Here is a 26271-nt window from a genome sequence, read left to right on the forward strand (position 1 = left end):
ACAGAAGCACCTCACTACCTTCTCTTTTAATTTACAGCTCCATAGAAATGTGCGCAGTCGCCCGGGCGCGGTGGTTTACGCCTGTAATCCCAGCACTTTGGGAGGCCGAGGGGGGCGGATCACTTGAGGTCAGGAGTTCGAGACCAGCCTGGCCAACATCGTGAACCCCCGTCTCTACCAAAACTACAAAAATTAGCAGGGCCTGGTGGCAGGCGCCTGTAATCTCAGCTGCTCAGGAGGCTGAGGCAGGAGAATTGCTTGAATCTGGGAGGCGGAGGTTGCAGTGAGCCCAGATTGCGCCACTGCACTCCAGCCTGGGCGACAACAGCGAGACTCCTCAAAAAAAAAAAAAGAAAAAAGAAAAAAAAAAAAAAAGTCCGCAGTCCTTGGAGAGTGCATTTTCCTTAAGTGTGGATGGAAATAAGTCACCTGTTTTCTCTCCTACTAAATTGATGCCTGGCCACCCTTCACAGAAAGACCCGCTTGAAGGCCCTGGCCTTTAGGGCCAGGGCTGTGTCAACCCTGAACTTGTTTAAGTAGCTCTTAGCTTTTCCTTTCTCTACATTTTTCGTGATGCTTAGGTGGAGAGTGGTCCGGTGTCTATGCTTAGAAGGAAAAATTATTGGCAGTCCCAGAGAGAGAGTCTATTCTTCCTTTTAAGAATAGTTATGTATTCAGGCAGTAGACAAATTGGTAGAAATAGAAATTCACTTGGCCGGGCGCGGTGGCTCACGCCTGTAATCCCAGCACTTTGGAAGGCCGAGGCGGGCGGATCACAAGGTCAGGAGATCGAGACCATGGTGAAACCCCGTCTCTACTAAAAATAGAAAAAATTAGCCGGGCGCAGTGGCGGGCGCCTGTAGTCCCAGCTACTCGGGAGGCTGAGGCAGGAGAATGGCGTGAACCCGGGAGGCGGAGCTTGCAGTGAGCCGAGATTGCGCCACTGCACTCCAGCTTGGGCGACAGAGCAAGACTCCCTCTCAAAAAAAAAAAAGAAATTCACTTAAAATTTTAACAGAATTGGCCGGGCGCGGTGGCTCAAGCCTGTAATCCCAGCACTTTGGGAGGCGAGGCGGGCGGATCACGAGGTCAGGAGATCGAGACCATCCTGGCTAACACGGTGAAACCCCGTCTCTACTAAAAAATACAAAAAACTAGCCGGGCGAGGTGGCGGGCGCCTGTAGTCCCAGCTACTCGGGAGGCTGAGGCAGGAGAATGGCGTAAACCTGGGAGGCGGAGCTTGCAGTGAGCTAAGATCTGGCCACTGCACTCCAGCCTGGGCGACAGAGGAGCAAGACTCCGTCTCAAAAAAAAAAAAAAAAGATTTTAACAATTTAATTACACAAATAATACACAAATGTAATTATTAAAAAATTCATTCTACGGCCGGGCGCGGTGACTCACGCCTGTAATCCCAGCACTTTGGGAGGCCGAGGCGGGCGGATCAGGAGGTCAGGCGATGGAGACCATCCTGGGTAACACGGTGAAACCCCGTCTCTACTAAAAATACAAAAAAGTTAGCCGGGCCTGGTGGCGGGCGCCTGTAGTCCCAGCTACTCAGGAAGCTGAGGCAGGAGAATGGCATGAACCCAGGAGGTGGAGCTTGCAGTGAGCCAAGATCGCACCACTGCACTCCAGCCTGGGCGAAAGAGCCAGACTATGTCTCAAAAAAAAAAAAAAAAAAAAAATTCATTCTACATAAAGGTAAATTTCCTTGACACCAACCCAAACCCCCACTCTCTCTTGTGGAGGTACCTGCTATTGTTGGTGCGATGTATAAGCTTCCAGGTCTTTCCCTCTTTTACACATATATATGTCTCTAGAAACTTGTAGCTTTTATCTTTTCATAATATACACTTTTTGTTTTTTGCAACCAGCACCTTGCTTGCATTTTATCTTTTTTAAAACCATAAAATGTTATACAGTTACATTGTTTGCCATTTTTTTAAACTAATAATAAAGTGTGGAGCATTTTCCATGTCACTGTGATTCACTTCCTCATTTACTGCTGTAGAACATTCCATAGCATGGGGTTTGTTCTGCCATAATGATGGACATATAAGTTGTCAATTCAATTCCACAGGGAAAGATTTTGTTTCTCAGTAATTGACTCCACTTTTGACCAACTATCCAAGTAGATTCTTTCCATCCATTTTTTTTTTTTTTTTTTTTTCCGACAGAGTCTGTGTCACCCAGGCTGGAGTGCAGTGGTGCAGTCTTGGCTCACTGCAATCTCCACCTCCCGGGTTCAAGCGATTCTTCTGGCTCAGTCTTCCAAGTAGCTGGAACTACAGGCACACACCACCATGCCTGGCTAATTTTTGTATTTTTAGTCGAGACACGGTTTCACCATGTTGGCCAGGCTGGTCTCTAACTCCTGACCTCAGGTGACCTGCCTGCCTAGGCCTCTCAAAGTGCTGGGATTACAGCGCGAGCCACCACACCCAGCCTTTTCATTCATTTCAAACAGAGAGCATGCGTTTTAACACTTATTGGGCCACTCTGATATGCAAGCACTGGGCTAGGTGCTGCTAATCCAGAGATGGGTATGAGGTTGTCCTTACCTTCAAAGAAGTCATAATGTGTTGGGAAACAAACATGTTCATCGTTTCATGCGCTTATTAAAAACCTATTTGGGGGGCCGGGCACAGTGGTTCATGCTTGTAATCCTAGCACTTTGGGACGCTGAGGCAGGCAGATTGCCTGAGCTTAGGAGTTCAAGACCAGCCTGGGCAACATGGTGAAACCCCATCTCTACTAAAATACAAAAAAATTAGCCGGACGTGGTGGGGCATGCCTGTAATCCCAGCTACTCGGGAGGCTGAGGCAGGAGAACTGCTTGAACCTGGGAAGCAAAGGCTGCAGTGAGCCGAGATTGTACCACTGTACTCCAGGCTGGGCGACAGAGTGAGACCTTGTCTGAAAAAAAAAAAAAAAAAAAAAAAGAACAGTTCTCAAATGGGTATCTGTCCCCCTGGGTAGTGAAGCAGGTTCAAGTGCTCTGAGGAGTCAGCTGTTTTGTTCTGGGACCAGAGGGGAGAATAGCATTTCACAAGAACAAGCTGAAGAACAATGGGAAATTTTTAATGTAGAACACCTGATTTAGATTGAGCTAGGCAGGTGAACTCATTAGTTCTTTTCCAGAATAACTTGTTAACATTTGAGGACTATATCTCTTCCCCTATACTGCAGAAACCCAAGAGAAGAAAGTTGCTCTCTTGCAGAACACGTGCCAAACTGACAGAGGTGTAAAATAGACACATTGGTAAGGGTATATGTGTACATAAACCATGCAAATTACATGATGGGCTGAGGGCAGTGTTGATCAGAGAGAACATCCTACATCAGAAGAATTTTAAAAAATTAATTGTTGGCCAGGGGTGGCTCCCACCTGTATTCCCAGCACTTTGGGAGGCTGAGGCGGGTGGATCATGAGGTCAGGAAATCGAGACCATCCTGGCTAACACAGTGAAACCCTGTCTCTGCTAAAAATACAAAAAATTAGCCAGGCGTAGTGGCACGTGCCTGTAGTCCCAGCTATTCAGGAGGCTGAGCCAGGAGAATTGCTTGAACCCGGGAGGTGGAGGTTGCGGTGAGCCAAGATCGCGCCACTGCACTCCAGTCTAGGGTCTGAGCCAGACTCCATCTCAAAAAAAAAAATTAGCCTGGCGTGGTGGCACACACCTGTAATCCTAGCTACTGGGGAGGCTGAGGCAGGAAAATTGCTTGAACCCGAGAGGTGGAAGTTGTATTGCGCCAAGATCGTGCCACCGCACTCCAGCCTGGGTAACACAGTGAGACTCTGTCGGAAAAAAACGTAAACATATGTTCACCCAGAGGCTGTTGGTAATAGCTTTATAACAGCCCCGGGCTGAAAACTATCCAAATGCTCATCCACAATTGGATAGATAAATGAATCACAGATTCATACAGTGGAATTCTATATAGCAATAAGAATGAGTGGACTATTATTACATAGGACAACTTAAATGAATTCCACAAACATAATACTGAGTGAAAGAAGCCCAAATATTACTGTATGATTTAACTTACATCAAGTTTAAAAGCTAGCAAAACTAAGCTACAGGGATAGAAGTCAGGATGCTGCTATCCTTTAGATACAAGGTCTTGCTCTGTTGCCCAAGCTGGAGGGTTTAGAAGAGGACATAAGGCAAGCTTCTGGGGGTGCTAGATATGTTCCCCCTTTTTTTGAGACAGAGTCTCACTCTGTCACCCAGGCTTGTGTGCAGTGGCACAATCGCAGCTCACTGCAACCTCTGCCTCTAGGGTTCAAGCCATTCTCTAGCCTCAGCCTCCCAAGTAGCTGGGATTGTGGGCATGCAACACTACGCCCAGCTAATTTTTGTATTTTTAGTAGAGACAGGGTTTCACCTTGTTGCCCAGACTGGTCTCAAACTCCTGACCTCAGGTGATCTGCCTGCTTCGGCCTCCCAAAATACTGGGATTACATGCATGAGTCACGGTGCCTGGCCGCTAGCTGTGTTCTCGTTGCTGGTTACTATGGGAGTGTCCAGTTCGTTTCTGGAATTTCAGTGGGCCGTATTATAGAACTTTTTTGTATGTTGTTACTTCAATAAAACATTTTAAAATTATTTTGTCTGTCATACAAATGACTCTAGGGTTTGTTGTTGTTGTTGTTTTGAGACAGGGTCCTCACTCTCTTGCCTAGGCTGGAGTGCAGTGGTGTATCACAGCTCACTGCAGCCTCCATCTCCTGGGCTTAAGCAATTCTCCCTCCTCAGCCTCTCAAGTAGCTTGGACTACAGGTGTGTATCACCACATCTGGCTACTTATTTATTTATTTATTTTTAGTAGAGATGAGGTCTGCCTGTGTTGCCCAGGCTGGTCTTGAACTCCAGGCCTCAAGTAATCCTCCCACCTTGGCCCCCCAAAGTGCTGGATTATAGGCATGAGCCACCTTGACTGGCCTCAAGAGACGCTAGGTTTGACTTTGCTGTAACCCTAGGCAGGAGAGAGCCCATTTTCAGCAGGAGAGGAACCAAGATAAGTTTTTTCCTACTTCTATAACAATATTTTTTTTTTTTTTTTTTTTTTTTGAGACGGAGTCTCGCTCTGTAGCCCAGGCTGGAGTGCAGTGGCCGGATCTCAGCTCACTGCAAGCTCCGCCTCCCGGGTTCACGCCATTCTCCGGCCTCAGCCTCCAGAGTAGCTGGGACTACAGGCGCCCGCCACATCGCCCGGCTAGTTTTTTGTATTTCTTTAGTAGAGACGGGGTTTCACCGTGTTCGCCAGGATGGTCTCGATCTCCTGACCTCGTGATCCGCCCGTCTCGGCCTCCCAAAGTGCTGGGATTACAGGCTTGAGCCACCGCGCCCGGCCTATAACAATATTTTTAGAATTAACGAAAGAAATACACGGCTAGGGCTGGGCACGGTGGCTCACACCTGTAATCCCAGCACTTTGGGAAGCCCAGGCGCGTGGACCATTTGTGGTCAGGAGTTTGAGACCAGCCTGGCCAACATGGTGAAACCTGGTCTCTACTAAAAATACAAAAATTAACTGGGTGGTAGTGGCGTGCGCCTGTAATCCCAGATACTTGGGAGGCTGAGGCAAGAGAATCACTTGAACCTAGGAGGTGGAGGTTGGGGTGAGCCAAGATTGCACCACTGCACTCCAGCCTGGGTGACAGAGTGAGACCCTGTCCCCGCCGGGTCCCCACTCCAAAAAAAAGAAAGAAATATGTGGCCAGGCATGGTGGCTCACACTTGTAATCCTAGCACTTTGGGAGGCTGAGGCGTGTGGATTGCTTGAGCCCAGCAATTCGTGACTAGCCTGGGCAACATGGCGAAACACTGTCTCTACTAAAAATACAACAACAACAACAACAAAATTAACTGGGCCTGGTGGCGTGAGCCTGTAGTCCCAGCTGCTGGGGAGGCTGAGGTGGGAGAATCACCTGAGCCTAGGAAGTGGAGACTGTGGTGACCTGTGATTGTGCCACTGCACCCTAGCCTGGGTGACAGAGTAAGACCTTGTCTCAAAAAACAAAACAAAACAAAAAAGAATGAAAGAAATATGTGATTATTGACGAAAACTGGAAAAACATTAAAACAACAACAGGCCGGGTGTGGTGGCTTATGCCTGTAATCCTAGCACTTTGTTGGCAGAGGTGGGCAAATCACTTGAGGCCAGGAGTTTGAGAGCAACCTGAGAAACATGTCAAAAACACGTCTCTACAAAAAATGCAAAAACTAGCTGGGCATGATGGCGTGCGCCTGTAGTCTCAGCTACTTGGGTGACTGAGGCAAAAGAATCGCTTGAATCTGGGAGATGAGATGGAGGTTGCAGTGAGTTGAGATAGTGCCACTGCACTCCAGCCTGGGCGACGGAGGGAGACTCCATCTCAAAAAAATAGAAGATAGTTTCTTTTTTTTTTTTTTTTTTTTTTTTGAGACGGAGTCTTGCTCTGTCCCCCAGGCTGGAGTGCAGTGGCGCGATCTCGGCTCACTGCAAGCTCCCCCTCCCGGGTTCATGCCATTCTCCTGCCTCAGCTTCCTGAGTAGCTGGGACTACAGGTGCCCACCACCACGCCTGGCTAATTTTTTTTTGTATTTTTAGTAGAGACCGGGTTTCACCTTGTTAGCCATGATGGTCTTGATCTCCTGACCTCGTGATCCACCCACCTCGGCCTCCCAAAGTGCTGGGATTCCAGGGGTGAGCCACCGCGCCTGGCCAAAAAAAGAAGATAGTTTCTACGTGGAGAGCCAGATGAGAAAAACAGAAAATTAAAGTTTTCTGAAGCAGCTACTTGGGAGGCTGAGGCAGGAGAATCACTTGAGCCCAGGAGGTGGAGGTTGCAGTGAGCTGAGATCGCGCCACTGCACTCAAGCCTGGTGACTGGCGACAGAGCGAGACTCCATCTCAAAAAAAAAAAAAATATATATATATATATATATATATATGTATATTAAAGTTTACATTTGGGACAAGAAGTTTTCTTGTTTTGTTCCAGTGGATATAACTGTTTTATATCATGGGCAGCAGTTTGCTAAAGGGAAAAGAGAGAATACTGCAAGACAATTCTTGCATTCTTGATTCTGAGTTATGACCTCTCTAATTTGAAACTAAAGACTTATATTTCTTCTTTATCTTTAGTCCCTTTAGAACTTGAGTTCTCAGTATGCAGAACTAACTGTAAGTGAACAGTCATTTTCTGTGTAATTTGCTTGGTTATCTTCCTCACTATCCTGAAATTCCTGGATTCAGACCAGTGTAACTAAGAGACAAACCCTGGTGTATGTTCTGACAAGCATAATCTAGCTTTACACCCATCAAACTATCTAATTAGAGGGTAGGGGGCTGAATTACTCATTTTGTTTCCAAAGAACTTTGCAGTTTTTGCCTAGAGAGAGCCACTTTAAGTTAAACTCTTTGAGACTCCATTTCTTATCAGGGATAATGATACCTCTTCTGCAGATGGTTGCTATGAAGATTCCGTGAAAAGCAAAGGCACTTTATTAGATATAATTTACTACACGAAATTAGGGGCTTGTTACTGTCCGTTCTTTTTATGCCTGTCCCTAGGGTGGTGGTTGAGGACCATGTCTTGTTTATTTATATTCTGGGCATTTGGTATAATTCCTGGACTAGGAGTGCTCAATACACATTTGTCAAAAGAAGGACAGGAAAGAAGGTAGTAAGTCTGAAGAGGTGTTGTGGGTCTCTCTGGCAGGCCAATCTCAGCCTTTGTATCCCTCATCAATAAGAGGATCCAATGGCCACAGGGAGAACCAGATTCAGCCCTCAGAAGACGACGTGGAGCCTCTGCCATTGGACAGCAGGGGGAGCACCCAAGCAACGGAGATGCACTCTATCTCCTGTTCACATCTCTGCTTTTACATTGTGTCTTTTTTTTTTTTTTTTTTTTTTTTTTGAGGCGGAGTCTTCACTCTGTTGCCCAGGCTGGAGTGCAGTGGCACCATCTCGGCTCACTGCAAGCTCCGCCTCCCAGGTTCGCGCCATTCTCCTGCCTCAGCCTCCCGAGTAGCTGGGACTACAGGCGCCCGCCACCGCGCCCGGCTAATTTTTTGTATTTTAGTAGAGACGGGGTTTCACCGTGTTAGCCAGGATGGTCTCGATCTCCTGACCTCGTGATCCGCCCGCCTCGGCCTCCCAAAGTGCAGGGATTACAGGCGTGAGCCACCGCGCCTGGCCACATTGTGTCTTTTTTGAAGTCTGTTGCCCATGCTGGTCTTGAACTCCTGGCCTCAAGGGATCCTCCTGCCTCAGCCTCTTAAAGTGCTAGGATTACAAGCGTGAGCCAGCTTGCCTGGCCACATTGCTTCTTTTAACATATATTCTTCATAGGCTTAACAACTGACATATTAACATACCATCTAAACATTCTGATGACTACTATGGAATATGCTCAGTAGGTGAAAGTGGGTTCAATCTGCTCCCATTTGTGCTTCTGCCCAAGAGTTGGTATCCTGAAACAGTTCCAATGAATTGGAGATATCCTGTGTCATGAAGAGGAAAGAAACGTTAGTTGAAGTCAGGAAATCTGTGTGCATGGTGGTGGCTAGAGTTTCTTTCTATCATTTACCTCTTCAGACAAATGGACACCACCTGCCCATCAACCAGATTGAGGAGAGGAGTGGATAAGAAGGGAGTCATCCACATTCATTCCTCCAACCAAACATGGGACTTCTACCAGGCTCTGCTAGGCCTCGTTCACGGTAAACAAGACGTAGCCCCCGCTCTCAGGGAACTGTGGCTGGTGGAAATACAGCATCAAATATTCTGAAATAAGTTGGGGGAGGGCCAGATGCGGTGGCTTACGCCTGTAATTCCAGCACTTGGGGAGGCCGAGGCAGGTGGATCACCTGAGATAAGGAGTTTGAGACCAGCCTGGCCAAAATGGCAAAACCCCATCTCTGCTAAAAATACAAAAATTAGCCAGGCATGGTGGCAGGCACCTGTAATCCCCGCTACTCGGTAGGCTGAGGCATGAGAATCGCTTGAATTCGGGAGGTGGAGGTTGCAGTCAGCCGAGATTGTGCCACTGCACTCCAGCCTGAGGGATAGAGAGAGACTCTGTCTCAAAAAAAAAGAAGAAAAAAAAAGGATGTTAGAGGAGTGCAAAAAATAAACTTCACAAATACCACAGAGTCACTTTTTCATATGTCCCTACTATCTCAAAATGATGCTATGTCACTTCTGTGTATAGCTTCTCATGGCACACAAACAGTAAACCTACAGTAGTTGTCCATGAGGATAGATCTTGCTTGCATTCAAAGCTGGTTTAGCCAGAGTTGGGAGTGGAGAATGGCCATGTAATATCTTGGACACCTGCCGCTTATCATTAAAACACTCAGCTCTCAAAGCCGCCACTTCCAGGTTTTTGCTCAGTTCTATGTCCCATACCCTGCCACTATGGAAAGGGGGAGAAAGCCCAGGGCCTTGGGAGTTCCTGCCCCATCAGTATTTCTGTTTCCTTTTTTTTTTTTTTTTTTTTTTTTTTTTTGAGACAAGGTCTTGCTCTGTCACCCAGGCTAGAGTGCAGTGGCACAATCACGGTTCACTGCAGCTTCCACCTCCGGGGCTCAATCGATCCTCCTGCTTCAGCCTCCCAAGTAACTGGGACCACAGGTGTCCACCACCACGCCTGGCTCATTTTTGTAATTTTTGTAGAGGTGGGGTTTCACCATGTTGCCCAGGCTGGTCTCGAACACCTGGGCTCAAGTGATTCCCCCACCTCGGCCTCCCAAAGTGCTGGAATTACAGACAGACATGAGCCATCGCGCCCAGCCCGTTTCCTTGGGAAACGTTTTGAGCGTCTGTTAGGTGTCATACGCTCTAACAGGGGGAACAAAAACGAATGTAAGACATTGACTATGGTTCACAATCTGCGTGGTGGCAGACACAAACTTCTAATTTTATTTCTCTTCTCATACAGCCGAAAAACTGGTTTAACATACACTGTTTCATTTATGCCCCAAAACAGTCCTGTGAGGTCAAAACGTCATTCACTTAGGCACGACGGGTTACAGTCCACAAGGCGCATGACATCGCTCATCTTGATCTCCCGGTACCCGCGCATTTTAGGAAGAAACACGTTCAAAGGGATGAAGGGTCCGCTCTCAAGCATTTTAGCTAGCGAAGTTACAGTCACATCCGGCAAAGTCGCACACTGCGGAACTAGGACTACCGCGCGCGGCCCCGCCCACTTTCCCAGCAGCGGGAAGCTGTCACCCGGACTCTAGAGATCCTGGGCCCAGAGGCTCCCGGAAGCTGCCGACCACGTGATTCGCTGGCTCAGCTCACGTGACAAAGCTCCCGGAGGTGGGGGCCCTCGGCCAAAATGGCGGCCTACCTGCAGTGGCGGCGCTTCGTTTTCTTCGACAAGGAGCTGGTGAAGGAGCCGCTGGGCAATGATGGGGCCGCTCCCGGGGCCACACCTGCTTCTGGATCCGCTGCTTCCAAGTTCCTTTGCCTCCCTCCTGGCATCACTGTCTGCGACTCAGGCCGAGGGAGCCTGGTCTTTGGAGATATCCTTCGTTTGGAGCTGTCTTTTCCCTCCCGGGATCCCGAAGAGATCGAGTTAGGATGAAATCTGTTTGTTGGAGGGGTCAGTGCCGCGTGCCTCTTTCCTTTAGCTGGTCATCCAGAGTCGTTCTGTGATCTACGGGAAGAAAGAAGTCCATTTCCTAACTTGTTATCAACTGAGCAATCCTGGGCAAGTCATTTAACCTCTCTGGGTTTTAATTTCCTTATCTGTAAGAGAAGTGCACATGCCAATTTGACTAGCTTAATTTGAGATCAATAAAAAAAAAAATGCAAGTTGGCTTTAAAAGATGAATATGTAAAGTGACATGCTCTCCCCTGCCCGTTATCGTTGGCGAGGAGGTAAATGAGGCTAGCAGTTGTTGCTTTCGTCTTCATGTTGCTGGTACTCAACTCTGGCCTTTTTCACTCTTTTTTTTTTTTTTTTTTTTTTTGAGACGGAGTCTTACTCTGTTGCCCAGGCGGGAGTGCAGTGGCACGATCTCGGCTCACTGTAACCTCCGCCTCCCGGGTTCAAGCGATTCTCCTGCCTCAGCCTCCCGAGTAGCTGGGACTACAGGCGTGCGCCACCACACCCGGCTAATTTTTTACATTTTTAGTACAGACAGGGTTTCACCGTATTGGCCAGTCTGGTCTTGAACTCCTGACCTCGTGATCCACTCGCCTCGGCCTCCCAAAGTGCTGGGATGGCCCGCTTTCTTTTTTTTTTTTTGAAACGGAGTTTCACTTTTGTTGCACAGGCTGGAGTGCAATGGTGTGATCTGGGCACACTGCAACCTCCGCCTCCCGGGTTCAAGCAATTCTCCTGCCTCAACCTCCTGAGTAGCTAACAGGCACACATCATTATGCCCGGCTAATTTTTGTATTTTTAGTAGAGACAGGGTTTCGCCATGTTGGCCAGGCCGGTCTCGAACCCCTGACCTCAGGTAATCTGCCCTCCTTGGCCTCCCAAAGTGCTGGGATTACAGGCGTGAGTCACCGTGCCTGGCCCTACTCTTTTTAAGATAGGGAGTTGTATGAGATGATATGTAGGAAAATCCTTGAAAATTTTAGAGTTATATGCATATCATTGTTATCTGAGTTCTGGTCTGAATATAAGTATCTCTCCTTGGAAAGGAGGCTCCTTGACTACCCTGCACATATGGAAGGCCAGATCTGGTTCTTGCCACGTTCCCTACAGCTTACAGGCTTCCAGGCCTACAAACTACGGGTGACACACCTGTACCAACTGAAGCAGCACAATATTCTGGCATCTGTTGGAGAAGATGAAGAGGGCATCAATCCCTTGGTGAGTCCCAGCAGGGAAATGGGAAAGATCCGGAAGCCTGGAAATGATTTTTTCTTGGAGAATGACTAGCATTTACACTTCTGAGGTCTCTCCACAGGTTAAGATCTGGAACCTGGAGAAGAGAGATGGTGGCAATCCACTCTGCACTCGAATCTTCCCTGCTATTCCAGGAACAGAGCCAACTGTTGTATCTTGTTTGACTGTCCATGAAAATCTCAACTTTATGGCCATTGGTAAACAGAAGGCAAAACTAACACTCCTAGATTCGTTATATATTTTCTTCGCAGTTGCTTCTGCCTCTCATCTTTACTGTTTTCGTGAGACCACTTTGAATTGAACTGAGGCCTTTGAGATATTAAAGTTTGGAATGGGGGTCAGGCACAGTGACTCACACCTGTAATCCCAGCACTTTGGGAGGCTGAGGTGGGCGGATCACCTGAGGTAGTTTGAGACCAGCCTGACTGACATGGAGAAACCCCATCTCTACTAAAAATACAAAATTAGTTGGGCGTAGTGGCACATGCCTGTAATCCCAGCTACTAGGGAGACTGAGGCAGGAGAATCGCTTGAACCTGGGAGGTGGAGGTTATATGCAGTGAGCCGAGATTGCGCCATTGCACTCCAGCCTGGGCAACAAGAGGGAAACTCCATCTCAAAATAAATAAATAAATAAATAAATAAATAAATTAAATAAAGTTTGGAATGGGAAGGGATTTAATTTTGTTCTTTGAAGATGTGTCAGTGAGTGCCAATATTCAGGTTAACCATTAATTAGAGAGGTTGGGTATATGGAGAAAGCTTGTCACTTCTGAGTGCCTCAAGGGTCTTTTTTCCCTCTCCATTTCCTGATCTTTTCAGCCTCACTGAAGTAATTTTCTTGTTCTCCTACAGGTTTCACAGATGGCAGTGTTACATTGAACAAAGGAGACATCACCCGAGACCGTCATAGCAAGACCCAGATTTTGCACAAGGGCAACTATCCTGTAACTGGATTGGCCTTTCGCCAAGCAGGAAAGACAACTCACTTGTTTGTTGTGACAACAGAGAACGTCCAGGTATGACCAAGGCCTCCACTCTTAGGAGCAGGCAGGAAGGGCTTCTCCATTGCTCAGGGGGATAGGGTAAGGAAGTGACAGGAAAGGTGGGATTGTTAAAATTTTAATCATATAATTCGAATCATTTGCCTAGCTTTGTATTTTATTTCTTTGCCTAGGAAGCTGGGAAGAGTTAGACTCTGGGCTTGTAGTAAAAAGACGTGAATTTTCTTTCTCTTTTTTGAGACGGAGTCTCACTGTGTTGCTCAGGCTGGAGTGCAGTGGCGAGATCTCGACTCACTGCAACCTCTGTCTCCCAGGTTCAAGCGATTCTCCTGCCTCAGCCTCCTGAGTAGCTGAGTAGCTGGGATTATAGGCGCACAGTAGCACATCCAGCTAATTTTTGTATTTTTAGTAGGGACGGGGTTTCACCATGTTGGCCAGGCTGGTGTCGAACTCCTGACCCCAGGTAATCCACCCACCTTGGCCTTCCAAAGTGCTGGGATTACAGGCATGAGCCATCGCGCCTGGCCTTGAATTTTATTTCTAATTAGCTTTTTTTTTTTCCCTTGAGACAGGATCTTGCTGTGTCGCCCAGGCTGGAGTGCAATGGCGCTGCATCAGCTCACTGCAACCTCTGCCTCCTGGGCTCAAGCGATCCTCCCACCTCAGCCTCCTGAGTAGCTGGGATTACAGGCATGCATCACCATGCCTGGCTAATTTTTGTATTTTTTCTTTTTTTTTTTTTTTTTTGAGACGGAGTCTTGCTCTGTCGCCCAGGCTGGAGTGCGGTGGCCGGATCTCAGCTCACTGCAAGCTCCGCCTTCCGGGTTTACGCCATTCTCCTGCCTCAGCCTCCCGAGTAGCTGGGACTACAGGCGCCCGACACCTTGCCTGGCTAGTTTTTTGTATTTTTTAGTAGAGACAGGGTTTCACCGTGTTAGCCAGGATGGTCTCGATCTCCTGACCTCGTGATCCGCCCGTCTCGGCCTCCCAAAGTGCTGGGATTACAGGCGTGAGCCACCGCGCCCGGCCTTTTTGTATTTTTTCTAGATATGGGGTTTCACCATGTTGCCCAGGCTGGTCTCAAACCCCTGGGCCCAAGCAGTCCACCTGCCTCAACCTCCCAAAGTGCTGGAATTACAGGCATGAGCCACTGCACCGGCCTATTTCTTTTTTCTTTTTTTTTTTTTTTTTTTTTTTTCCTGAAACGGAGTCTGGCTCTGTCGCCCAGGCTGGAGTGCAGTGGCCGGATCTCAGCTCACTGCAAGCTCTGCCTCCCGGGTTTACGCCATTCTCCTGCCTCAGCCTCCCGAGTAGCTGGGACTACAGGCGCCCACCACCTCGCCCGGCTAGTTTTTTTGTGTGTTTTTTAGTAGAGGCGGGGTTTCACCATGTTAGCCAGGATGGTCTCGATCTCCTGACCTCATGATCCGCCCGTCTCGGCCTCCCAAAGTGCTGGGATTACAGGCTTGAGCCACTGCGCCCGGTCTGCACCGGCTTATTTCTAACTAACTTTTTAAATGACAATGGACAAGTATCTTTACTTTTCTTGTTCCTGGTGCCCCAGATTTACAACAGTCTACTCTCTCAGGAATGCTGTTGATAAAACAGTAGAAGATTATTGCATTTCTCTTACTTGTAGAATTTCTGTACTAGATAGAAATAATATATACAGAGAAAGAAATGGTGGTCCCTGTTTTTTTTTTATATATATATATATATATTTTTTTTTTTTTTTTTTTTTTTTTTTTTGAGACGGAGTCTCGCTTTGTCGCCCAGGCTGGAGTGCGGTGGTGTGATCTCAGCTCACTGCAAGCTCTGCCTCCCGGGTTCACGCCATTCTCCTGCCTCAGCCTCCCGAGCAGCTGGGACTACAGGCACCCGCCACCGCGCCCAGCTAATTTTTTGTATTTTTAGTAGAGACGGGGTTTCACCGTGTTAGCCAGGATGGTCTCGATCTCCTGACCTCGTGATCCACCCGCCTCGGCCTCCCAAAGTGCTGGGATTACAGGCGTGAGCCATCGCGCCCGGCCCTCTGTTATGTATTTAATAGATGGGTGATGGTTAATGAAGAAGGTCAGCAGCCAAGAGAAAGACTTAGAATGCTAAGAGGGAAAAAAGAGCCAGTATGGAGATGAGAATACCTTCGTGAAGGCTTAGTGTTACCTCCTCAAAGGAGCCTGTTAACCCCTTTCTTACTTCTGGCAGTCCTATATAGTTTCTGGAAAAGACTATCCTCGCGTGGAGTTGGACACCCATGGTTGTGGCCTGCGCTGCTCAGCCCTAAGTGACCCTTCTCAGGACCTGCAGTTCATTGTGGCCGGGGATGAGTGTGTCTACTTGTATCAGCCTGATGAACGTGGGCCCTGCTTCGCCTTTGAGGGCCACAAGCTCATTGCCCACTGGTTTAGAGGGTACCTTGTCATTGTCTCCCGTGACCGGAAGGTTTCTCCCAAGTAAGGACTCCAGTGAAAAGGGACAGGGAGAGGGTTGGACTTGTTCCCCAGAGTCCGCCTGATTTTAAAATCCTAATGCCTGGATCCTGCCAGTCTCCTACTCCTACTCTGGTGTTATGTAGATAACATTTCTTTTTTTTTTTTTTTTTTTTGAGATGGAGTCTCGCTCTGTCACCTAGGAGTGCAGTGGCGTGATCTCGACTAACTGCAACTTCTGCCTCCTGGGTTCCAGTGATTCTCCTGCTTCAACCTCTTGAGTAGCTGGGATTACAGGCATGTGCCACCATGCCCGGCTACTTTTTATATTTTTTGTAGAGACAAGGTTTCACCATGTTGACCAGGCTGGTCTCAGACTCCTGACCTCAGGTGATCCACCTGCCTCGGCCTCCCAAAGTGCTGGGATTATAGGCATGAGCCACTGCACCCGGCTGGTGACACATATCTAGAGTTGGTTATAACATTTTTTTTTAATGAAAAATGGGTGTTTTTGCTGCAGGTGTTTGCTACATAGCCCTAGTATACTAGAATGCTCCGGGGAATTTGGACCTGTTTTTTTGTTTGTTTGTTTGTTTTGTTTTGTTTTGTTTGAGACGGAGTCTCGCTCTGTTGCCCAGGCTGGAGTGCAGTGGCACGATCTCGGCTCACTGCAAGCTCCGCCTCCTGGGTTCACGGCATTCTCCTGCTTCAGCCTCCCGAGTAGCTGGGACTACAGGTGCCTGCCCTGATGCCCGGCTAATTTTTTGTATTTTTAGTAGAGATGGAGTTTCACTGTGTTAGTCAGGATGGTCTGAATCTCCTGACCTCATGATCTGCCCGCCTCGGCCTCCTAAAGCACTGGGATTACAGGCGTGAGCCTCCGCGCCCGTCCTTACTTTGTTTTGTTTTTTAACTCTTTTGTCAAAATAAGTTGGGCAGAGGAACAAAGGATTCAGGAGTGGAGAAATTAGAAAGTGCTGGGAAATGTGGGATGCAAGTTTTTTGTTTTGTTTTGGTTTTGTTTTTTTAAGGGGTAGGGGGGGTCTTCTGCATGATGAAAGTACTCCCTGTTAGATGCTGGTTTGTTTTGCTTTCATTCAGTTCCAGGCACAATGTTTTAAATATACCATGTATTGGATGATTATTTTCTAAATGAATGGATATGTGAATGTACTTAATTTTCTCATCTGTTGCTTAGGTTAATTGTAGGATCCTAAAGGGTAAGGTCAGGTTTATATGTTCTCTTTCTACAACTACCAGCATAGTGCTGCATGGTATGGGATGTGAGGGACCAGAGAGGTGATTTGTGCTGGGTGGAATGTGCACCAAAGTTATCATGGGAAAGGAAATAAAGGGGAGATAAGACAGAGATGTCCAAATATCTGGTGCTTTTTCTTTCCTATGCAGGTCAGAGTTTACCAGCAGGGACTCACAGAGCTCCGACAAGCAGATTCTAAACATCTATGACCTGTGCAACAAGTTCATAGCCTATAGCGCCGTCTTTGAGGATGTAGTGGATGTGCTTGCTGAGTGGGGCTCCCTGTACGTGCTGACGCGGGATGGGCGGGTCCACGCACTGCAGGAGAAGGACACACAGACCAAACTGGAGGCAAGGCCACCAGGCTCCCAGAGCTGGCCACAGGCACCTAGAAGCAGCTGCAGGAGCAGGTTCCCCAAGTCATATTGGCTAGGGTGTTTCCCTCCTTGTGGGTCACAGCCTTACTCAGCTTCCTTAGGGTAGGATTATAAGGTAAATGGCCTGGGATGGGGCTTTAGAGGGAAATAATGGCTGGGAGTCTGAGCCCACTCTAAGGGTTCACTTTGTTTCCAGAGCACCTTATGAAATAAGGTGATACTGATCTTGGGGATTTCTGGGAGCTCTAGGTTTGTCTAGGATCTAGGCAGATCAGAAATCCAGGACTTTCTGTTTTGCATGTTGTGGGCACATTTTGGGAAAGTGTCTTACCAGGACCGCTTCTACCAATTTTCTAATCTCTCTTCCCTTCTAGATGCTATTTAAGAAGAACCTATTTGAGATGGCGATTAACCTTGCCAAGAGCCAACATCTGGACAGTGATGGGCTGGCCCAGATTTTCATGCAGTATGGAGACCATCTCTACAGCAAGGGCAACCACGATGGGGCTGTCCAGCAGTATATCCGGTCAGTCTGGAGGCACTTTGGGATATAGCTGTGAATGCAGGGACAGGCAGCTAGATAGCTAAAGCCCATCCATGCTCCAGGTAGGGGCTAGAATTCTACCAGGAACTGTTTTTGCTTTTGTTTTTGTTTTGTTTGTTAGTTTTTTTTTTTTTTTTTGAGATGGAATTTCGCTCTTGTTCCCCAAGCTGGAGTGCAATGGTGCGATCTTGGCTCACTGCAACCTCTGCCTCCCGGGTTCAAGTGATTCTCCTGTCTCAGTTTCGCGAGTAGCTGGGATTACAGGTGCATGCCACCACACCTAGCCACTTTTTTGTATTTTTAGTAGAAACGGGGTTTCACCATGTTAGACAGGCTGGTCATGAACTCCTGACCTCAGGTGGTCTGCCTGCTTCGGCCTCCCAAAGTGCTGAGATTATAGGTATGAGCCACCGCTCCCAGCGTTTTTGTTTTTGTTTTTGTTTTGTTTTGTTTTTTGAGATGGATTCTCACCTTTTACCCGGGCTGGAGTGCAATGGTGTGATCTCAGCTCTCTGCAGCCTCTGCCTCGGGCTCAAGCGATTCTCCTATCTCAGCCTCCCGAGTAGCTGGGATTACAGGTGCATGCCGCCATGCCGGGCTAATTTTTTGTATTATTAGTAGAGACGGGGTTTTACGGTGTTCCCTAGGCTGGTCTCGAACTCCTGAGCTCAGGCAATCCACCTGCCTTGGCCTCCCAAAGTGTTAGGATTACAGATATGAGCCACCATGCTCGGCCTTTTTAATTTTTTTAACAGGAACTATGATGCCTTAAATGAGAGGACAAGATTCCTTGTTGAAAAGGGAATTTTAGGGTCAAATATTATATGACCAGTATGCAGTTCAGCTGATGATTACCTCTCATTTTAAACTTTAGCTTGGCCTTTGTAAATACTTACTTTGACCTGGTTCTTTAAGGGGGAAAAGATATTCATTTCTTGCTTCCATAATTCCTTCCCTCAGTACTAATTCTTGGAATTTTCTGCCTTGAGAAGGGGTTTTAGAAACCAGTCTAAGGTGGCCGGGTGCGGTGGCTCACGCCTGTAATCCCAGCACTTTGGGAGGCCAAGGCGGGCGGATCATGAGATCAGGAGATCGAAACCATCCTGGCTAATGGTGAAACCCCGTCTCTACTAAAAAATACAAAAAATTAGCCGGGTGTGGTGGCGGGTGCCTGTAGTCCCAGCTACTCGGGAGGCTGAGGCAGGAGAATGGCCTGAACCCCAGAGGCGGAGCTTGCAGTGAGCTGAGATTGCGCCACTGCACTCCAGCCTGGGCAACAGAGCGAGACTCCATCTCAAAAACAATAAATAAATAAAAGAAACCTGTCTAAGGCTGGGGTGCAGCGGCATGTGCCTGTGATCCTATCCCTTTGGAAGACCAAGGTGGGAGGATTGCTTGAGCCCAGTCTGAGCAACATAGCAAGACCCCATTTCTAACAACAAATAAATACATAGATTTAAAAATATGGCTGGGTGCCATGGCTCATGCCTGTAATCCTAGCACTTTGGGAGGCTGAGGCGGGTGGATCACTTGAGGTTAGGAGTTCGAGACTAGCCTGGCCAACATGGTAAAACCCTGTTTCCACTTAAAAAAAAAAAAAAATACAAGGCCAGACGTGGTGGCTCATGCCTGTAATCTCAGCACTTTGGGAGGCCGAGGCAGGTAGATCAGAGGTCAAGAGTTAAAGACCATCCTGGCCAACATGGTGAAACCCCATCTCTACTAAAAATACAAAATTTAGCTGGGCATGGTGGTGGGCGCCTGTAATCCTAGCGTAAAAAAAAAATTAGCTGGGCGTGGTGGCATATGCCTGTAATCCCAGCTACTTGCGAAGCTGAGGCAGGAGATTCACTTGAACCTGGGAAGCAGAGGCTGTCGTGAGCCGAGATTGTGCCACTGCAATCCAGCCTGGGCAACAAGAGCAAACCTCTATCTCAAAAAAAAAAAAAATTTAATTAAATTAAAAAATAATAATATATAAGAAAAAGAACAAAAATACAACAATAAAACAACAACAAAATAATAATATAAAAAGAAACCTGTCTAGCCTCTTCCCCATTCTCTTTAGAATTCCTATTTTTAGCCAAATTTAAGAAGCAGTGCCCTGGAGCCTTGCTACCCACTGTGGTCCCAGTCTAGTAGCACCGATATTACCTGGGACTTTGTTAGAAATGTAGAATCTCAGGCCCCACCCCAGATCCACTGAAATAGAATTAGCATTTTGAGAAGATCTGCAAGTGATTCCTGTGTACATGAGTTGGACAAGTATAGTGATTCAGATGCTATCTGGTGCACATGTCTCCCTAGAACCATTGGAAAGTTGGAGCCATCCTACGTGATCCGCAAGTTTCTAGATGCCCAGCGCATTCACAACCTGACTGCCTACCTGCAGACCCTGCACCGACAATCCCTGGCCAATGCTGACCATACCACCCTGCTCCTCAACTGCTATACCAAGCTCAAGGACAGCTCGAAGCTGGAGGAGTTCATCAAGGTGCAGGATGGTGTTGGTGGGAGAGTCCTGGAGGCCCCACTGAGCATGAGGTGGCTCCACTGGGACTTGTTCGTTTCAGCAAGATATAGGGAGAGGAAAGGGCTGACCTTATTTAGAGGAGCGGCTGTTCCTGTTAGTTCTGTGCCGTCTCCCCTCTTGTTTTATGACTCTAGAACTTCCCATGATATCTAAGCCCAGGGTGGTGGCACTGGGGAAGCCCTGTCCCTAGCGGTGTCCCTCTAATGGTAGGGGTAGAGGAAAACTTTAGTCAGACACTCCCACAGGCTGACTAGCATAATATTTTCAAAGCGTGGACTTTATGGTATCACCTTAGGCATCTGTCTGAAAGTCAGATGCCTGTTTCCTCTCCCTTCTCTAGCTACGTCTGTGTAAATGATTTTGTCTCATGTCTCCTCGGCAGACAAAAAGTGAGAGTGAAGTCCACTTTGATGTGGAGACAGCCATCAAGGTCCTCCGGCAGGCTGGTTACTACTCCCATGCCCTGTACCTGGCAGAGAACCATGCACATCATGAGTGGTACCTGAAGATCCAGCTAGAGGACATTAAGGTAGGTGAGACTCTGTCTTTTTTCCCCAAGAGACAGGGTCTCGCTATGTTGCCCAGGCTGGACTTGAATTCCTGGGCTCAGGTGATCCTCCCACCCCATCCTCCTGAGTAGAGGTGAGACTCTTAACTTGGGCCGAGCCGTGTTGTTTTTGAAGACATCCCCAGAATGATGAAAGTGCTTTCTGGTGGCTGAGGCAGGAGTATGCACTACTCTGCCCTTTACTTTTCCACAGAATTATCAGGAAGCCCTTCGGTACATCGGCAAGCTGCCTTTTGAGCAGGCAGAGAGCAACATGAAGCGCTATGGCAAGATCCTCATGCACCATATACCAGAGCAGACAACTCAGTTGCTGAAGGGACTTTGTACTGATTATCGGCCCAGCCTCGAAGGCCACAGCGATAGGGAGGCCCCAGGCTGCAGGGTGAGGCTGCAGGGAAAAGAGCTTCAGACAGTGGGGATCACTTCAGGGGCTTCCTGTATATCACGCCCACTCACTCAGCCTCCTTTCTCCTCCCTTGCCATCCTAGGCCAACTCTGAGGAGTTCATCCCCATCTTTGCCAATAACCCGCGAGAGCTGAAGGCCTTTCTAGAGCACATGAGTGAAGTGCAGCCAGACTCACCCCAGGGCATCTACGACACACTCCTTGAGCTGCGACTGCAGAACTGGGCTCATGAAAAGGACCCACAGGTGAGGCCTGGCCAGGGCTGCAGGAGAAAAGACAGTTCATGCCATCTCCATTCTTCCGTCTTGGGGGCTGCCTTTCACTGCATTCCTTAGACCAGTAACACCTTACCACGGGGCTCAGTGGTCCTCTGTGAAGAGGGAATGGACTGAGGGAAAGAGTTGACTGGCCTTGTCCAAAGAGACCTTGTGATTTTCCCCTTTTGTCCAGCAACTCTGCCCTCCTTCTTCTCCAGGTCAAAGAGAAGCTTCACGCAGAGGCCATTTCCCTGCTGAAGAGTGGTCGGTTCTGCGACGTCTTTGACAAGGCCCTGGTCCTGTGCCAGATGCATGACTTCCAGGATGGTGTCCTTTACCTCTATGAGCAGGGGAAGCTGTAAGAGTTTGGGGAATTTCAGGGAAAGGGGAAGAATCCAAGTCATTTTCCAGAGACAGCCACTGAGGTGTGCCCTTGCCCTGGCCACAGATTCCAGCAGATCATGCACTACCACATGCAGCACGAGCAGTACCGGCAGGTCATCACCGTGTGTGAGCGCCACGGGGAGCAGGACCCCTCCTTGTGGGAGCAGGCCCTCAGCTACTTCGCTCGCAAGGAGGAGGACTGCAAGGAGTATGTGGCAGCTGTCCTCAAGCATATCGAGAACAAGAACCTCATGCCACCTCTTCTAGGTACTTGGGAAGACAGGATGGGTGGGTGACAAGCTGCTGACAGCTGGGCTCTGTGGCAGGGGCCCTTCAACTCTATCCAGAGAGTGCCGCACGCAGTTCATTGTCTTGTTTCCTCTTGGACCCCAATCTCAGTGGTGCAGACCCTGGCCCACAACTCCACAGCCACACTGTCCGTCATCAGAGACTACCTGGTCCAAAAACTACAGAAACAGAGCCAGCAGATTGCACAGGATGAGCTGCGGGTGCGGCGGTACCGAGAGGAGACCACCCGTATCCGCCAGGAGATCCAAGAGCTCAAGGCCAGGTACCCAGGGCATGGATATGTGGAGGAGTCCAGGGGATAACTTGCCCTTCACAGGGTATTTATTACTAAGTACTTTCCATAGAGGATTCTATGGAGTGCTTTTGAGCATTTTGATTCTTCAAGGTGTGTTTTAATGGAGGAATTCCAAAAAATGGTTTATTACACAGATCATTATTTACTGGGCTTTGGAGGATATTATTTTGTAGCAGGTACTTTTTGTTTTTTATATGCCTGTATTTTACCTTTTCTAAACACATCCATATTGTGGTTGGAAGCCATTCTGGTGTTTTTCTTTTTTGAGACAGGATCTTGTCACTGAGGCTGGAGTGCAGGAGCGTGATCACGGCTCACTGCAGCCTTGACCTCCCGGGCTCAAGTGATCCTCCCACCTCAGCCTCCAGAGTAGCTGGGATTACAGGCATGCGCCACCAAGCCCAGCTAATTTTTGTATTTTTAGTAGAGATGGGGTTTACAGTGTTGACCAGACTGGTCTCGAACTCCTGGCCTCAAGTGATCCTCCCGCCTTGACCTCCCAAAGTGCTGGGATTACAGGCATGAGCCACGGTGCCCAGCCATAATCCCAACTCTGAAATCTTATCTGCCCTTAACATTCTGTAAAATATTTATTAGAGAACAAGTTTCTTCATTCTACAAATTCTGAGTCTCTGTGATGTCCCAAGCACTATTCTGAACAGCACAGGCAAAAAGCCTGGCCTTCCTGGAGCTTTATGTTTTAGAAGAGACAGACAGCAAACATGTTAAATAGGCAAACTTTTTTTTTTTTTTTTGAGATGGAGTCTCACTCTGTCACCCAGGCTAGAGTGCAATGTTGCGATCTCGGCTCACAGCAACCTCCACCTCCTGGGTTCCAGCAATTCTCCTGCCTCAGCTTCCTGAGTAGATGGGATTACAGGTGCCTCCCGCCATGCCTGACTAATTTTTGTATTTTTGTAGAGACAGGGTTTCACCATGTTGGCCAGGCTGGTCTTGAACTCCTGACTTCAGGGGATCTGCCTGTCTTGGCCTCCCAAAGTGCTGAGATTGTATGAGCCACCGCACCTGGCCAAACAGGCAAAAATTTTTTTTTTTTTTTTTTTTGAGATGAAGTCTCGCTCTTGTCCCCCAGGCTGGAGTGCGATGGTGCGGTCTCAGCTCACTGCAACCTCTGCCTCCTGGGTTCAAGCGAGTCTTCTACTTTGGCCCGCCGAGTACCTGGGATTACACGTGCCTGCCACCATGCCTGGCTAATCTTTATATTTTTATTAGAGACAGGGTTTCGCCATATTGGCCAGGCTGGTCTAGAACTCCTGACCTCAGGTGATCCACCTGCCTGGGCCTCCGGAAGTGCTGGGATTACAGGTGTGAGCCACTGCGCCCGGCCAAAAAGGCAAACTTTTGTAGTACGTTAGGTGGTGGTAAGTTCTGAGTGGAAAATAAATTGCGCAAGGGGAGCGGGGAAGAAGTGTGTCAACAAGTTTAGAGAATGTGGCCAGGAAAGGCCTCACTGAAAGGGTCACATCTGAGTACAGACCTGAAAGTTAATTTAGTGGCAGTTGTGAAAATGGAGAGAGAGGAAATGATCCCCAGGCTGAGTTGGCCTTGTTGGGAGCATGCTAAGACTCACTGCAGGTCCAGGGCTGTTATAATCATTTGACTCCCCTAAGGCAATAAGAAGAGCAGGGCAGGGCCTTCAGGGGCCTTACCGGTGACCTTGCACCGTCCACTTCAGCTGCCTTCTTTCTTATCCTTGACCTCTGGCCTTGCCCTCACTTTTGCCACTCACTTCTGGTCTTTCTTCCCTGTAGTCCTAAGATTTTCCAAAAGACCAAGTGCAGCATCTGTAACAGTGCCTTGGAGTTGCCCTCAGTCCACTTCCTGTGTGGCCACTCCTTCACCAACATTGCTTTGAGAGTTACTCGGAAAGTGATGCTGACTGCCCCACCTGCCTCCCTGAAAACCGGAAGGTCATGGATATGATCCGGGCCCAGGAACAGAAACGAGATCTCCATGATCAATTCCAGCATCAGGTGGGGATGAGTGGGCTAGATGGGCCAGGGGATTCCCACTAGTGTCACAGAGTCACTGGAGGGCTTGTTTCCTTATCTCCTCCTCATTTGAGAAACAAGCACTTTGATTCTGATTGGTACTCCTTCCCTCCTCTTCTCCTGCAGCTCAAGTGCTCCAATGACAGCTTTTCTGTGATTGCTGACTACTTTGGCAGAGGTGTTTTCAACAAATTGACTCTGCTGACCGACCCTCCCACAGCCAGACTGACCTCCAGCCTGGAGGCTGGGCTGCAGCGCGACCTGCTCATGCACTCCAGGAGGGGCACTTAAGCAGCCTGGAGGAAGATGTGGGCAACAGTGGAGGACCGAGAGGACAGACACAATGGGACCTGAGCGGGTGTTACACAGAAGGCTGGCTGACATGCCCAGGGCTCCACTCTCATCTAATGTCGCAGCCTTCAGAACTAAAGCAGACTTTCTTTCCCTGCCTTCTTATTTAGCCAGCCTGCCATCCCTCCTCTTCACTAGCAGTGTAGATCATTCCAGATCAGTGGGGGAGGGCACCTCAGCAACCTCTGAGTGTGGACAATAGCTGCTTTATTCTCTATCCAAGAGCACCAGGCTGTGCTTGGGTCCTTGCTCGCAGAGTCTATAAATAAAAGAATATAATGATTTGGGAGCTTAAGGATTTTTTTCTGGGGACTTCCTGGTGATTCTTAACTGCATGATGGACTTCCTTCCCTCTGCTCTCCTGGCGTTCCACTTCCCTCCTATGGTGTTCTTGGAGACCATGTTGGCTCAGTCTCGTTCCAGTAATGGGTGGGGCCTGTGGCATTGCGTACAGTTCAATTTACTGAAGGACCTCTGCAAAAGACCTAATGACTGAGCTCCAGGAGCAGCCTGGACCAAGACATACAAAACAACTCTTGCTCTTTCCTCTTGCTGGTCTCTATGGCTGTAGTTTGGGCAAAATACTCAAGCAGGAGGCAGACTCGGGTAGGGAGCTTTGGGCTTAACCTACCTTAATAATGGGTAGGTTGGCATCTTGCTGTACGTACTATCAGATGATAAACAGGAGAAAAGGTCCTTTCTGGAAACACCTTTCCCTCTTTGAAATTGTCAGCTAAACTTTATGTTGTTAGGTGTCCCTGTGTAATTTGGGTGGCGCTGCCTGTCTGAAAATTGCTCCTATGTTGTTTTTTTCTCCACAGCCTCACCTAATTTCATCTCCTATGTTGTTTAATTGGAGGAAGTACGTTTGACATTGTGGTTTAGGTAGTATGTAGGATTGCCATGGGCTGGGCGCGGTGGTTCATGCCTGTAATCCCAACACTTTGCGGGACTGAGGTGAGAGGATCACTTGAGTCCAGGAGTTCAAGACCAACCCCCCAGGCAACATAGTGAGACCCCGTCTGTGCAAGAAATAAAAATAAACTAGCCCAGCCTGGTGGCGCTTGCCTGTGGTCCCAGCTACTCAGGAGGCTGAGGTGGGAGGCTTGAGCCCAGGAAGTTGAGGCTGCAGTAAGCCTTGATCACACCACTGCACTCCAGCCTAGGTGACAGAGACCCTGTCTCAAAAAGTAAAAAAGAAAAAAACAGTGGCAGTATTGTAGCTGCTATGAGTAGACTTTGGATCCACTGACCTGGGTTCAAATCCTAGTTGTGCTGTTTGACTTAGGGTACATCTTACCTTCTCAACTGGTTTTTTTTTTTTTTTTTTAATTTTTTTTTTCCCAGTGGGCTTTTGGGGAACAGGTGGTATTTGGTTATGTGAACAAGTTCTTTAGTAGTAATTTCTGAGATTTGGTGCCGATCACCCAAGCAGTGTACACTGTACCCAATGTGTAGTCTCTTATCCCTCACCCTACTCCCACTCTTTCCCCATCAATCTGTTTCCTCATCTGTGCATTAGGGATTATAACACCTACCCTATATGGCTGTTATGAAAGCCTAACAAGCAAATAGGTGTCCAGTTCTTTGTACAGTGCTAAGCACATGGCGCGGTGGCTCATGCTTGTATTTCCAGCACTCTGGGAGGCTGAAGTGGGCGGATCACCTGAGGT

The 26271-nt window shown here is 48.2% G+C and overlaps 1 protein-coding gene across 1 annotated transcript; it reads left to right on the top strand.

The window, feature by feature from the left end:
* The first annotated feature begins 10276 nt into the window (after window positions 1–10276).
* Window positions 10277–24882, top strand: VPS11 (VPS11 core subunit of CORVET and HOPS complexes). Its single transcript, XM_050758401.1, is given in 17 exon segments — window positions 10277–10541; window positions 11697–11836; window positions 11934–12069; window positions 12728–12891; window positions 15082–15329; window positions 16713–16914; window positions 17315–17466; window positions 19792–19978; window positions 20400–20546; window positions 20779–20967; window positions 21074–21235; window positions 21466–21605; window positions 21696–21898; window positions 22031–22202; window positions 24008–24090; window positions 24093–24229; window positions 24374–24882. Coding segments are annotated over 17 exon segments (2823 nt in total). The 5' UTR covers window positions 10277–10345; the 3' UTR covers window positions 24539–24882.
* The last annotated feature ends 1389 nt before the right edge of the window (window positions 24883–26271 follow it).

Source organism: Macaca thibetana, chromosome 14, assembly GCF_024542745.1.
Source record: "Macaca thibetana thibetana isolate TM-01 chromosome 14, ASM2454274v1, whole genome shotgun sequence".
Taxonomy (NCBI): domain Eukaryota; kingdom Metazoa; phylum Chordata; class Mammalia; order Primates; family Cercopithecidae; genus Macaca; species Macaca thibetana.